The 15,590-nt window shown below is 40.3% G+C and overlaps 1 protein-coding gene across 1 annotated transcript in view; it reads left to right on the top strand.

Moving 5' to 3' along the window:
- The first annotated feature begins 152 nt into the window (after positions 1-152).
- WDR36 (WD repeat domain 36) overlaps positions 153-15,590 on the top strand; it is a 29,981-nt gene continuing 14,543 nt past the window's right edge. Inside the window, exons 1-12 of the mRNA XM_057367515.1 lie at positions 153-346; positions 1,525-1,552; positions 4,188-4,288; positions 4,781-4,898; positions 5,766-5,898; positions 6,763-6,817; positions 7,399-7,531; positions 8,508-8,683; positions 10,385-10,505; positions 11,919-11,984; positions 12,918-13,001; positions 14,450-14,604. Of these exons, the coding sequence (XP_057223498.1) occupies positions 200-346; positions 1,525-1,552; positions 4,188-4,288; positions 4,781-4,898; positions 5,766-5,898; positions 6,763-6,817; positions 7,399-7,531; positions 8,508-8,683; positions 10,385-10,505; positions 11,919-11,984; positions 12,918-13,001; positions 14,450-14,604 (1,317 nt within the window). The 5' untranslated portion in view covers positions 153-199. The remainder of the gene's footprint in view (positions 347-1,524; positions 1,553-4,187; positions 4,289-4,780; positions 4,899-5,765; positions 5,899-6,762; positions 6,818-7,398; positions 7,532-8,507; positions 8,684-10,384; positions 10,506-11,918; positions 11,985-12,917; positions 13,002-14,449; positions 14,605-15,590) is intronic.

Raw genomic sequence — 15,590 nt, 5'->3', positions numbered from 1 at the left:
CCGCTTTGGACGGCGGACGGCGGGGCGGGGCGGGGCGGCGGAAGCGGGAGAGCTCTTCCTGCGGGAGGGCGGGCTCTTCCTGCGGGAGGGCGGGCTCTTCCTGCGGGAGGGCGGGCTCTTCCTGCGGGAGGGCGGGCTCTTCCTGCGGGAGGGCGGGCGGCCGGCGGATGCGGACGGAGGCACGGACACGTGCGGAGCGATGGCGCGGGAGGGCGCGGGGCTCTTCGCCCCGTTCCGGGTGCTCGGCCGCTTCAGCGGGCACGTCCCGCACGTCCTGCGCTATCACGGCCGCCACCGCGAGTTCTACCTGGCCGCCGCCGTCGGGCGCAGCGTCCACACCTACAATGTGAGTACGCGGCGTCCCGGTCCCCGCTTCTTTTCCCTGGCCTTCTTCCCACTCCCACCWGCCGTGGGGAGGCTGGGGCCGTGCAGGGAGATACGCCTCTTCCTCCCCTCGTCCTAACCCCGTCGTTCTCGCCGTCGTGATGTGGAAGCGTGTGCGGGGCTGCGGCACCTCGGTACCGCGCCTCTGCAGCCGGCGTGACTGGGAGGGAGGGAGGGAAGGAGGGAGGGAGAGAGGGAGTCTGCCGGCCGGGAATGGGCTTGCTCAGCCATGTGGGCAGCGCTAGCCGATACGGCACAGCCCATCCCCCTCGGGAGCGCTCGGCTGCTGGAGCTTTTCTTTCCTTACATGATAAATCAAAGTGCACCCGCTCTGGTTTAGCTTTTGAAGGTTGCATTTTAGAGGCGGGGGCAGTTAGGTCCTGTTAAAATTCCTGGAYGAAAACAGAGGAGTATAATTGAGTTCCGCAGGATGAAAGCCTGTGATGCGGGCTCGAATCATAAAACCCTTACTGTTGGAAGGGACCTCTGGAGATCACCTARAGCGAGTTACCCAGAAACGTGTGTGGGTGGGTTTGGGATGTCTCAGAAGAGGGAGACTCTGTGACTTCCCTGGGCTCAGTGAAAGCATTTTCAGTTCTAAGGAGCGGGAACTGAACAGTTGAGTGATTCTATGAACARCAGAGTGCAGGCATGACGGATTTTCCTGCATTTGTATGATGCCTTTTAGTGTTCACTCCATCTTCCTCACAGCCTTTGAAGTACAGTAGTRGTTATCAGTGGGCACAGATGCTTAGGTGCTTGCAACTAAAGCAAATTGTGTGTGAACAAAATTAAAATACAGTTTGGATGTAGTGAAAATGGAAGCAGAGATGATGCAGAAACCCAGGTACCCAAGCTCCTCACGGTGCCTTAACCATCTCCATAATTTCCTGTGCATTAGGGTAAAACACATCAGGAAACACAGCTTAATGCTGGTGGCTAGTCAAATGTATTGTGCCATTCCTTTTACCAGTTGTTTGTATATTTTTCGGTAGACAGTGGATGAATAATTTTTCTATTTTGTGAGGTGTGCAAATTCATTGTCTCATCTAGGTTAATTCCTAGAAGTTTTAATTTCTGTTTGTAGCAAATTCATTGCAACGAAATACTAAAAATGCCTTTCTAACATTTTCTTTGCAGGTGAAGAAGCTTGGTATTGTTGCTGTGAGTAAGTATGCACAAATGGTTCTTCCCATATTTTTTCTTTATTTTTGACATCTCACATCTGCACTTCATTCTCAATTCAAAAGCAAGAAAATAAACTGTATATACTAATTTACACTCAAATGTATTAAAAGGAGTCTCAGAAATATAAATTACCAGTTTGGAAATAGATTGCTGTTGAAAGTGGAGTTCAGTTCTCTTAGAGACATGCCTTGTGAACCTTCTGTTCTTACCATCTTGTTCTTCCAAGAACACCCCTAAGCCATAAGGAGTGCACAGTGAGTAAAGCTCAATTATTAATTTATTGAATTTATTTCAGATCCTTTTTTCATGTTCTTTTTGTGATTATTAGAAGATTGTTATAGGAGGAAAATAATTACATGGAGAAAATAGATATGGATGTCTTCAGGGGGTGTTAAGATTTGGTTGTACTGGTAGATACAAAGGATATGAATTGATGGCTTGACATTCACTTGGCCTTTGGTAACAAASCACTCTGGGTGCCAGCAGTAGGGCCCACATTCTTCAGCACCATCASCAGCAGCCTGGGTGATGAGCCTGCACCCCTAGGATGGGCTTGCAGAGGATGCTGTTTTAGGAGGAGTAGTTGACACCCAGAATGGCAGAGTTTCAGTCCAGGGAGCTGTACTGCAATACATGAAGCCTGGGCCAACAGGAGCCTTGCCAAGTTCAGTGAGGGCRAGTGCCGAGTCCTGCTGCACCTTGGGACAGAGCAAGCTGGGAACTGACTGGCTGTGTGGCATCCTGCTGGAGAGAAGCTGGGGCTGTGCTGGTGCCAGGCTGAATGCAGACCAACAGCACGGTAACTGAGTGAGGCTGTGTGTCGAGCCTCACTGGGAGTGTAGCCAGCAGGTCAGGGAAGACTGTTCTTCTCCTGCACCTCACGCTGGTGAGGCCATGCCTGGACTGCAGTGCCCTGTTAATGTGGTTCTGCCCCTTTCACAGCTCCCCTTTCTCCTGCAGGAGGGGTGCTGAGCATGCAGCGTGACAAGAGACATTGGGGTAACTGGATGTGCTTGGTGCTGAGAAAGGAGAGATATGGGGTGACCCAGAGGCAGCTATCACCTGAAGGGCCCTTAGGTGACAGGGCTGAACTGGTGGTGGTGGTGGACAGAGCAGCAAGGGGCAGCAGCCACAGATTGTGCAGGTCACAGTGCAGTCACAGTGCAATCGCAGTGGAGGGCAGGAGAAATGTCCCTAAGCGGTGACTGTGGTACAGGGTAGAGCTTGAAAACAGCTTCCTCCCCAGGAGTGTTCACAACTCAGCTGAGCACAGCTGCAGCTGACCCAGTCTAGTACTGGTGATGATCGAGCTTTGTGAGGAGCTAGTGGGATGTTGGACTAGTTAATTTCCAAAGGTCTCTTTCAGCTGACATTTGGATGATTCAGAGGGATGCACTATGTCTCAAAAGGAGGGCTCTGTTTACTTCTGTGTACCACAAAGTTTTTTTACAGAGACCTCATACATAAAATATTTTTCATTAACAGAGCTCCTGTGTACTTGAGAATAAATGTCGCACAACCAGGACTAGATTTAGATGATCAGTTGTACATCATTCAAGCTGTAAACGCATTAATGTAACTTTGTTTCCATCTTGCAAATTCATAGAAACATTGCATGTTCTGTTCGGTGGGTTGCATCTTCTTACATGTGCAACCAYCTAAGCTTTTTGAGAAACTATGATGCTGACATACAAAATTGTGATTGAAAAAAATAGCGCTGTGCCTCTCTTTTTATGGTGCTGTTGGTTTGTTGATRTTATGTGGTCGGTGCTCTGGATTTTTTAAATTTGGGTCTGCCTAAAACTCGGCTTAAGCAGCTGTGCACACAGCTCCTGTGGACTGCCAGGTATCTGTCACCTGGTTGTAAGCCTGAGTCACTTCAGAGGTGCTGTGGTAAGAAGTCTTCATGTGTTCAAACAAATGACACTTCATAGAGTGCAGCCTTTTTTTCTTACTTTAGTTCCTCCTTTTAAAGCTCTGGTGCMGTACAGCAGAGGGTGCAGTTTTCTTGGTGTGTGCTAATAATTCACAGTACAAAGCACTTATGTGGGAAAGGCTGCTGTGTGATTGTCTAAGTTTGTGTCCTAGGTGCACTCCCACAGTGATTTTTGTTCTGGTGTTTCTCTGCAGACATGTTTAGGTGCTGTAATTTGCATTTTTATATTTCCCTGATTTTTTTTTCTTTTTTTTTTCGCATTTTTACCGCTTGGGACTACACCAGCAGCTTATAGTTGTACTGTGTTGTCTGTAACTTTGACTCTTTTACATTTTGGGCTAGTAAAGTAAATGTCCCAATATTAGATATTCTTTCTGAACCAGTCATGAGATGGGGAGTGAGGATTATTCTCAGTGCACTAAATTCCCAGTGTCATCAGGAGATAGGTACAGGAGTGGGTCACTAACTGCCAGACTTGCAGAATAACTTAATCTAATTATTGCTAATGCTTGGTAATATTTTCATTCTTCTGGAATGGGTGCATTTTTTCTAAAATTCAGCTAGGTGTTTGACCAGAGAGCTTTCTTTGTGGGTCACTATGCCAAAGAAATACATTCTGAACTTTCTCGTTTGCTGGGAACCTGAAACTTGTCTAACTTTCCTTTTGTTCGATCAACAGGTAATACTTTGCCTCAAGACATCACATGTTTGGCAGCAGATCGCATGTTGATATTTGCTTCATACGACAATGTTCTCCATGCYTTTGCCAGGAACAAAGAGGTTTTTATTAACTTACTTACTGTTTAGTTGTACAAAACAGTTGTGTTTGTGGCTTCAAGATAGTTAATTGTCTACAAATGTCTGTTTCTGTAGGTGTTTGGTACCTTCAGTTTAGGAAAACAAGCTCTAGAATGAGGAGTAAAAAGCTTAAGCCAGAAGAATGTAGGAGCAAATTCCATAATGGCTGAAGTGTGTTTTACATATTAATATAAGAATTAAGTAACTGTTTAAAAATTAAAAAAAATAAGACATCAATTCATGTAAGCTCAATTAATTGAAAATAAAGAATTAAAAATATTTAGATAGCATATTATTTGCCCATAGTTTTAAATATCAGATACAATTGTCTATCTTCCRCTTCAAATTGTGTGGCCTTTCCATGAATTTTATTTGAACTTGTTGCTGACGTTTTATCTGTTCTTAAGCATTACATTAACATGATATTCTTCTTTAAGATCTTATACTGGAAGCATTTCTATTTTGAAATTGTAGGTGGTTCATACCTATGAAGGCCACAAGGCAAGGATACACCTTCTACAGCCTTTTGGTGATCATATCATCTCTGTGGATGTTGATAATGTCCTTATWGTTTGGAATATACAGTCAGAAGGTGAGAAATTTTATTTTTGTTGCTGCTTTATCAGATAGCATTGTTAAACATTCAGTAATTTAAAAACAAAGTTTTTTTCTTAAATGCATGTGTTCAGAAAATTCTTAAATGATAATGCTGCTTAATTGGTAATGTGAAGTCCTAATCCTGCAGTAATACTTCATGAATGGTTATTGCACCATGTGTAGAGGCCCAGTAAAATTCCAAATAGATGTGAAAAAATCACGATTATATAAAAACTGCATTTAGTGTTCCATTTTCTTGTAAAGACTGTGATAGAGCAGCTTTGGCACTATCTCTGAAATCCTGTAATGCCTTGATATTTACCAGACCAAGTATGCCTAAATTCTGACRAATAACCTTTTGTCTGTGTTAGTATCTTCTCATGCCATTGCCAAGTGCTTTGTGAAATTGTGCTTCATTGCCCTAAAAATTTTTCTTGAGAGGGCATTTATTGGTGTGGCCTGTGTTAATCCCTGGATGCTGGTTCTCAAAAATGTCTGTAGCCCGGCTTTAGAGGTTTTGAAGTTGCWGTAACAAATAAAGGGCTTGCTAATCAGATGAGGTGTTTTGCTCAGGCAGGAGCAGGAATCCCTCAGGAAGATAAAAATCACTTCAGTCATGCCAGTATTGTTGTAGTGGGTAGGCTTACATGGGAAAAAAATACACCTTCAAGCCAGCAGATGTTATAAAGTAAAGAAGTTTAGCCTCTCCTGTTACACATTAGCTAATCCTTTAGTGTAAGAAACACCAGTTGCAGGATTTGGACAGTAAACATCAGCCCTGCTGTTCCATTTGCCAAGGGATGACAAGCCTGCAGGTTTGTAGGGGTAGCCACACTAACACAGTTTCTTACTGTTTTTGCAGAGGAATATCTTCAGTTAGATTTTGATAAAGCCACTTTCACGGTTTCTGCAATTCTGCATCCCAGCACCTATCTGAATAAAATTCTCCTTGGGAGCGAACAAGGAACCTTGCAGTTATGGAATATCAGATCCAAGTAAGATTCTTGATGCCTTCATGCTCCAAGTAGTTTGATAGTCAACAAATGATACTGTTAAGTATGGCAGGTTTTGGACATGGAATCGTTTACTGAGTATTGGCGCAGGTTTTCAGTTGGCATATCTCCAGGAACAAAGAATGCTGGTGCCTTTCAKGTTGTGAGTTGTTTACTCCCCTTGCAAAATGTCAGGGGCTGTTCAAGAATTTGATTTTCTTTTAAATTTCTTGGAATCACATAGCTTTCCCATGAAACCTATTAAAATAATAGCAGAAGCATGTTCAGGCGTCCTGCGTCCCATTTTTGGCTTAATCTTTTTGGTTGTTTTGGGTCCAAGGAAGAGCTGGCAGGTAGAGTGGAGGTAATTACTTGCATTTGAGACATGCAGTTGTCTCTCAGCATGTCCCACTAGATCATCAGTAATGTCGGTATTTTGTACCTACCATGATCAGCTGCTTTTCTAACTTGTGAAAGTTAAAGGTACAKTGAGCTTCACTGCTTGCTAATGTACGTTACTGTAAACAGGTGTTAAATCAGCTTGCGTAAATCAGTATTCCATTCTCTCAACTCAGCTTGCCATGATGTCACTGATACTTCTCTTTTTTCATGTKTTGTGTCATGTAGTTATGTCACCATTGTGGTATTAATGCACAACGCTAGCTTTTCCATAAAAAATAACCATAAGTTTTATTYTTAACCTTAGTCATTAGTATCACAGATTTGGGGTTTTTCTTTCTTTCATCTGACTAATAAGGACAGAAAGCTGGTGTATTTTTTTGTGTGAGTACATACAAAGTAACCATTTTCTCATGGAAAATCCCCAAGGGTTAATTGATTTATGGGTTTTTTATGTTTCTTCTACAGCAAACTCTTGTACTCGTTTCCAGGATGGGGCTTAGCAGTCACAACTCTTGCACAAGTTAGTATTTTTGTTATCTTTTATTTTCATATGTAACTGGTCAAGAATAGAGGCAAAATATTGTTTGAAATGACAGCAGTAAAGATGGCTTGTATTTTCTCATGTAGTTGTGATAGCCTCTCTTGACTGAAGGTTTATTATTTACCCTTCCTCTGTTCCTGCTTCTGTTGAATTTRGCATCTTACCTGTTTTTTGTTCATCACATCTATAGTCTTCACTGAACAGTRTAATGAATTCAGTTTGCAAGGTGCACGTGCATCATGAAGCTTCATTACATTGGTACTTTTTTGCCAAATTTATTTTGCTTTGGAGTTTGATAAAATGTAGGTTTTGTTGGTTCAGGGGAAGATTTTATAATTCTGTTTGCTATATGTCCTTTTTAGATAGAATATCTTAAAAATTACTTGAAACTTAGTGATAGCATTGATGACAGCTTTGAAAATGGTCAGCAGTTTTCCAGGATAAAACTTAGATGACTTGGAGGATGTATAACAGTCCACCAGACCTGCTGGGCACTTACTATGATGTGTTTTGAAAAGGAGTCCCAGCTTCTGGAAACACAACTTTTTCATTTCTTGCAGGCTCCAGCAGTGGATGTTGTTGCAGTTGGCCTTGTATCTGGTCATATCGTTGTACATAATATTAAGTTTGATGAAACTCTGATGAAATTCCAGCAGGACTGGGGTCCCATCACAGCGATATCTTTTCGCACCGGTACGTCCTAGTGTTCTTTAGTGAAAATCTATATGAATGCACTAAAACTTAAATAGAACAGAGAAAAGTAGTTTTTGATAAAGCATTTCAGAATCARTATTTGTGCTGAGGGTTTCAGTTTTCAGAGGCTGAAGGGAAAATAGAAAAGTAGCAGTAAGTAAGGGGATCATGCATTTTCATCATGCTAGCTGTTTTATAGCATTTTGTAGCATTTTCTTGGGTTCTCAGTGCACAAAAAGTGTGACATASAGCATATTTGAAGAGTTTGTTTGCCGTGTGCCAGGGGCTAACACAGTACACAGTTATTAGAATTAGTGCAGAATAATCAGTACACCTTGYTTTAGTGTCCCAACCTACTTCTCAGCAGTGTCCTGCTCCCCAAAGTTGATAYTTGTTGATACGTGTTGGTAATTGAGGACTACCGAAAGGATGTTACTGGGGAACCTTGTATTCACACCTTGTGTTGTATTCACTGCTTTTTCTTGTCTGAGTAGCTAAAGCTAGTTGCTTTAACGTTGGTCCTGCCTACGGAGCTGTTGATACTAAATCTAATCTTTGAATAGACTTACAAATCTTAACAGAATATAGATTTAATGCAGACCCTGCTGAGGAAGAATGCTACTGGACAGAACTGTGGAAAGATTTGTGAGAAGTAGAAAGAGAGCCTTATTGTATTAATATCTATTGTGTTTTCAACCAAAATCTCTAGCTCTGATAGCTGGATTTAGGTATTTTATTTTTATCTGATATGAAAAAGTCCTGGTTTTGTTATCAGTGAGCTTTGTTTCTTTTCTGATTGACATTAGAATATTTCTGTTAAAACCTATATTATTTCTAGCATCAACTTGAGATTTCTTTTTCCTTGTGATTATAGACTTGCCTTGCATCAGTTTTATAATGTGAGAACTCATTAAGGGTGAGCTGCATGTCAATAAGTTGACCTTTTTAGGTGGTTTTTTTTTTTTTTTTTTAACAGATGGACACCCAGTAATGGCAGCTGGTAGCCCAGTTGGACACATTGCTTTGTGGGATCTAGAAGAGAAGAAACTGATGTGCCAGATGCAAGATGCCCATTCCACAGCAATAGCTGGCATGTCATTCGTCCCTGGAGAGCCACTTCTTATTACTAATGGTGCTGACAATGCTCTACGGGTGAGTTGCAATCGCTGCTGCTCTCTGAAACCAGCACTACAAAACAAAAGATGCTAGCTCTCAGYTGGACTGAAGAGAGCTCTAGTTTAAAAATCTGCTACCATGTTGTCATTACTTTATTTACTTTGTAKTGGCCTTGAACAGCAAAGCTTTGGATCCACTTTTCCAGAGCCATACTTTATATCCCAGTATACTGTCTTTAATTTTTTTAAATTTTTATAAAGCTTTGTGCCATAAGCAGTTGCTGTTGACAAAAGTCCCTTGTGCTGCTGTCGTGGTTTGAACTTGGCCAAAAGCAGAGCACCCACGACGTTCCCCTCCCCCCGCACTGGAGAAGGCAGAAGGGAGAGCAAAAGCCCAATTAACACTAAAATTTATGGCTTTTTGATAACATAACATTATTGAGAGAAAGATATGTATATGCTCCAGAAAATGGTCAGACAGGCTGAATAACTTAAGTTGCAAAATAGATTTATTACTGAAAACTACTAAGAATACTACGGCACTGGGGCGGGAAACAAAGAGAGGGAAAAAACTTACATGGAGAAGAAATAAAAACGGACATTTTAAGACACCTGTTATTCTCTCTGTGAACCTGTCTCTCCCAGGTTGTCCCTCCCCACCCTCCATGCCTTCCCGTGCTCAAGGGGGGCAGGGTATGAGCATTGTAACATAGATCAGACTACTCATTAYWATTATCATCCAGCATCATAGGAGAAGAGTTCTTACAGCTGTGGAAGTTCTTTTCCCAAGAAACAGTCAGTGTATAATTGCTGATGGCAAGGGATTCTTTTCTTTACCTCGTGGGAGAAGGGAAAACAGTCCTCCAAGGCTRGCTGCATCATCCTGAGGGCAAGGCTGCTCTCTCAAATCTCCAGGCAGAGCACACTTTCTTCTCAGCTTGCTTGAGACGTGAAGGATGGCCAAGYCTCTGCCCCCTTTTTGGCTTATGATCAGTTCAGTCCTCTAATGCCAGGTTTTTATCTTGAGTGCAAGGCCTCTATTTTCTATACAGGTTTCCCATGAAGAAATAGTCCTTTCGAGAACAGCTTGTTTTCTTCATGTTCRAGCACCACAGCAACAGTACCTATCTTCTTCTTACTGTGATCTTGGGTCTCCATTTCTTTTCTTATATCTCCTCACCTTCCTCCTYTGTCCTTCCCCTGGTGCACGATACTACCAACCTGAAAACTACATGGCGGCCGCCCCYATCTTGTTYTGAATTCTTCTTAAGTACAAGACCATACGTCATCACAGASGTGTAACYARCCTGTGCAATTGGCCCAGGCCTGATGGGCAGCCTGTCCATCAACCTCAGAGCCAYAATRGATTGGTTCTGAAACACAGGGGGTAGGGATCCTTTTGCTGGAGAAGAAGGAGAAAGCTTCTAGAACTTCCTCACAGGAGCCATCTTTGTGATTTCTTGGTTCCYATCCCCCCACCRCCAAAAACCAGACCGAGCGAAACCAGGACAGCTGCATGTCATCTGATGCCACTGGGCTTTGGTGGAGGGGCAGAATGAACAGCAGGAAACAGTCAGGTGCTGTGATGGAAACATCCAAAATTTTAGGGTCCAGGATGAAAGCCAGTGTGTGAAATTGATTGCACCAGCTCCCACTGACATGTTCCACTGAGAAAAGGTGCGATTATTGTTAAGGCACTGTTTATCAGCCTTGTTTTTCTGCTGATTTTGGGGTGCAGGTGTGGATCTTTGATGGCCCTGGTGGTGCAGGTCGTGTACTGAGAAACCGAATGGGACACAGTGCACCACCGACAAAAATCAGATACCATGGACTGAATGGAGAGCAAATTCTCAGTGCAGGTATAATTTCTCATTCTTTTTCAGTCTTGATTTCTTGCTGTGATAAAGAAAATGTGCAGAGCTAAGTGCTTTTGTTTTATTGATACACTAAATCTTACTTTGTATGTTTTGTAATGTATTTATGGAGCGTGGTAGGTAGTTAATGCAAACAGTCATTTGTTACTGTAGCAGATTTTCACTGGAGTTTTCCTACTTCAGTAGGAAGCCAAGGTTTCCCTAGAGTAACATATCAGCAGGTAAGCTGAAGAGAACTTAARAAACAGAATAATGTGGGAGCTGCTTCAATTGTCTGTATTTATATGTTTGATAAATAAAAATAGTTTTGTTCTGAGCAAGTATTAGCTGGTCAGARTTAAAGCCTCTAACAACTAGGGAAATTTGGTTGTGACAGGGAAAAAATAAGCAGCATAATATATTTAGTAGCTAGTTTTTAGTAACCTCTTTTTCCACTTTGTGGCTTGCACTGTCTTTGTAATTCACTACAGCTTACTTGTATCTGTAAGATATATATCTTGTATATATATATCTGTAATAYATATCTTGTATATATTTTCAAGGTTGGTTTTTACTGAGATATTAATCTAAAATTGTAAAAATGCATAAGTGACCACCCTTCCTTAGAAACTAGCATGTTTCAAAAGACCCCTTAGGAAATGCAAGTTCTAGATCAGACTATGTTGTATCCCAGACCCCTTAAGTAATGGGATGTCAGAGATTCACCACCTAGTCTCTAATTACTCCTAAGTAATTAATTGTCTACRTGGGCAACATTTGAAACATTACACTACTGTACTAAACTCTCTTGCTGGCCATCCTGCTAGTAACTTGGATTCAAGTTGTCAGTATTTCAGCTCACATCAGACAAAACACAATATCAATCAAGTGCTTCTCAACAAGTCTTCAAATTTGCTTTTGCAGTAGAGAGGGCACTGAGGCAGCCTTTCAAATGAAAAGGGTCTTAACCTTTGAAATCTGATATATGTGCAGTGTAAAGAGAGTGCCTTTCTGTACTCCTTTCTGAAACAGTGGTAAAACCTTGTGCAACAGAAATGAGTTAGGGCTGCCTTTCAACTGCCACTGATTTCCTTAGAAGAGGTATCTCCTCAAGTTAACTTCATAAAATGTCATTAATGTCACAGACATTACAGGGACAGAGGAATTGAACATGGAGAAGGTGTCTGTGATGAGGGGTCACGTGTGAGGCAGAGTTCTAAGAATGGGATGTAGCCATAGAAAATTAGGCTCCATTAGTTCTGCTTAGAGTGTCTGTATTTATTCTTGGACCAGAATTTTTAGTAAATATCTTATAGTGTTAGAAGTTGCTTATCGCTTATCTTTTATTTTTCTTCCTCACATAGCTTATGAGTAAAGTTGATTTTTGCTCCTCACTGCTCTGTGATAATACTTTCTTAGGTCAAGATGGGACCCTGCAGTCTTTTTCAACAGTGCATGAAAAGTTCAATAAAAGTTTAGGACGTGGTAAGTATTTCAGTCAAAGTACAAATGTTGGTAAAAAGAAGTCCTGAAAAGTATTTATGAAAACATTATCAGGCCTTTTTTTCACTTTAACTGGTCTATAAAAGTTAGTCACCTGAGTTACTCTGCAAAGTCAGTCCTTCTTGCTTTATATAAAGTCTACTTTCAGGTTTGTAGTTCAAAAAAGTCATTTCTGAGCCAGGCAGTGTATGTCACTGCAGGACATATTGGGCATGGTTTTTGTATTATAAACGTGTGAAGCAGTAGCTGACATTTCAGCATGTGTAATTGCAACTTTTTACTCTATTTCACCTCTATTCAATTAACTAAATTATTACCCAATTCATATTTTTTGGCTTGAGTTCCTTTGATTTAATACCGAGTTTGACTTGCACGCATCTTGCACATTGTGCCATGGTTAAGGAACGCTGTCATTTGGGGGAACAAGGATCAGAAAGGCTAAAACAATTCATACTTTTAAATATCTGTCTATATTGTTGTATATATATTTAGATCAGTTTGAAAATATGCATAAAAATTAATTTAGGCATAAATTTGGAATTCAGATTCTTCGGTTGTTGAGAGGGCTGGATGCTGTATATTGCTTTATGTAGTCATGGCTGTAGGACCATGTTTTTAACTGTGATAGGGGAACCTCTGCCTCAGGATTTCTAAAAGTGTAAAGATCCTGGAACAAGAAGGTTGAGTAGTGAACTCACATGTGTGAATGTCAAAGGCTGGTGATTGGCTCAGCATTGATAAAATTTTGACAGAAACACTTAGTGTTCTTAGTCCTTCAGACCTGGGGAGTGGTGATGTGTTTGTGTAAGCCAAATGTTTCCAAATTTGAGGAGCTTTGCATTTTGTTAACTGTCCTTTAAACCATTATTTTCAGTTCTAACTATGATATTGAGATTCTTAATATCTGTTTTTAAGGTTCAATTAACAAAAAGAAATCGAAAAAGAAAGGCCTTAAGCTGGATACAATGGCACTTCCACCGATCACAGCCTTTGCTTCAGGTATGTGGTCTTTGAGATTGCAGGGTAAACGTAACTGTATTATCATCATGTGTTCATTTCACATTTTAATCCTCAAAACACTACTGTTTTGGAAGCTTATGCTATATCAAGATTAGATTATTTTGTGGGTTTTCATGAGCTACTGAGTGACAGTTTAAAATTGCATTTGACTTGGTAAACTGAAAGATTATTTCAAAAAGTGCATTTTCTCTTAAAACATCCTTATCTGGCTCTTGGCTTGAAAATCTGCATAGGAGCCAAAATCTCCTGATTATATGTTATTCTAGGCTGGAAAAACAGCAGCTAGGTGGGAACATGAAGATCTTTTGTCAGCTGAGGAGGAAATCTTAGGTACAGGGGTAGATTTTGATTCCTCAGTGCATTTATTTGATCGCTTTTCAAAGTCGAATTTCAAGTAATTTGTTCATTTGTGATTCAGTAGGCAAATATTGAAACTAACTTCTTTAAGCAGAAATGCAATTAGCTTTGCTTCACCAAAATGTGCCTCTTTAAATTAGTGACCTCCTCTTCAGACTTGAAGTCTGTTTTGTGGAAGTGTAGCTATTTTCTCTTCTGAGGATGATTTATTGCTTCCTGTGTTGAAAGATCTGGATTTGCAGTTTTGTGGAGCCAGTTGATTTCAGTGATACAGACTGTGTGCATGCTTGTTGCAAATATCTTTTTGTAAGATTTATATAATCTTATTTTGAAGATTTATGTTTAAAATTAATTAATTTGAAAATTAATATTAGATCGGCCTGTGTTTGAAGACATAAATTTATTTAAGTACATTTTAGTGTTGTTACTTTTTTGCCATATTGTCTTTGTTTGGTTAAGTGAACCAGTTTGTATCTTGTTTTAATCTTTGAAGTTCTGTAAATACCCAGTTTCAAGCCCTCAATTTTTTTTTTAATTCCCTGAAAAAAATCAAACTTGCTCATTATTTAGATCCCTGTACATTATATTTGACTACAAAGTTTGTATACTGAGCTTTGGATAAATTTTCCTGGAAATGCCAAAGGAAAAAAATTGCTATGTGAAGGAGATGTAGYTCTTAAACCTGACTTAAAGTTATCTGGTGGCTTCTGCTACTTTGACAGCTAAAGTTAAAAACACTCAGCTGCATGTGTGTATAGATTGAGCAGTCTAAACCATTTAAAGCAGTTTAAAACAATTACATTGAAATACACATTTCAAGCTGCAGAGGCTAAAATATGCAAAGACACAAAGCACCATGTACAAAACAATGCTTGTGGTTTTGCTGTTAGCATTTTATTTAGACTACATATGCACAACTTGCATAGTTTGCCCAGTGATTTTTCTGAGTGGTAGTCTTTTGACTGTTCAGGAATATGAACTGTTCTCTCTAAAGGTATTTTAAAATATCAGAAAAGCTTGTTTGACTGTAGAATTACTGTTTCTGAAAGGAATTGTGTATTATCTTGCAGAAGTGGCCCATCAGAGTGACTGGGATGGTATTATTGCTTGCCACCAAGGGTATATAACCTGTACCACSTGGAACTATCAGAAAACCTCCATGGGAGCTCACAAACTGAGACCAGAAGAATTTAGCAAACACAAACCTATTGAYATATATGCAACAGTAAGTTTATTTGGATAACATTTCTTCAAATTAACGGATTTTGATTTATGTGCTATTTTGATTTCTGTGGGTACAAAAATTATGTTTAGAATGAAAGAGAACTGTCTAGATGTGTTTTAGTTGCTTTACAAAGTGCTTTCAGCCAGCTCTGTGTGTCCAGTGAACTGGTTATGCTTATGGTCTTAAAAAAATGTGCTTTTGAATTTTTTGCTTAAACACTCAGGTTAAGTGCACTAATCTCCTGGCTCAGACAGGTGGTTGGTGTTAGCTTTATTCTGTCCCAGTGATGCAGAGTTGTCTGTATGCCTGTGATGATTAACTTGCTCTGACAGTGCAGATTGCTGAGACRCTGGGCTTTTTTTGGCAATGCAATTAAGTATGTTTCCAAATTGCAGTGCGGGGTATTACCTCTRAAATGCTTTACAACTTGAGCTGGACACTTGACATTTTATCAAACAGTGAAGGAGATACCAATGTTTGCTGAGGTTTACCAGCTTCTTAAACCAGGAACTGTTATGGCACACCTCATGKGATGTGTGTTCATGCAGTCCTGTCYTGTGGTAAATGGTTTTTCTGACTTTGTCCTTAGTAGTTAAGTGGCAGATAAGTTAAGTTGAATTGTAAACACCCAGTTTTCTTTTGACTGATGGATTCTTTGGACTATATCTTTCCAAAGATGTTTAGGCCATTGTCTCTTKTTTCTTGCTATTTAAACTCTGTATGAACTCATTCTAATTTGGRAGGGTATTGGTAACATGGGCATTGAAAGAGGCATGCAGTTGCCGTGTTGCACTTTATCTTAAGCACTGAATTTGTAGGTATCTCAAATATTTAAGTTACAGTGCTGCTATTTTTACCTATGGATTCTGAAGGATGTGASGAAGCTAGGATTTCATTGTCTTTCATAACCATGCATTGCCATATTTATTACATGTTGATTATATTCTAATAGCTTCTCCCTCTGCTTTTTTTGAGATATAATTTAT

The sequence above is a fragment of the Malurus melanocephalus genome, unplaced genomic scaffold (genome assembly GCF_030028575.1).
Source record: "Malurus melanocephalus ecotype Western Australia unplaced genomic scaffold, MMel_1.1 scaffold_80, whole genome shotgun sequence".
In the NCBI taxonomy this organism is placed as follows: domain Eukaryota; kingdom Metazoa; phylum Chordata; class Aves; order Passeriformes; family Maluridae; genus Malurus; species Malurus melanocephalus.
The sequence above is the reverse complement of the archived record's forward strand: the minus strand, read 5'-3'. Positions and strand labels throughout refer to the sequence as shown.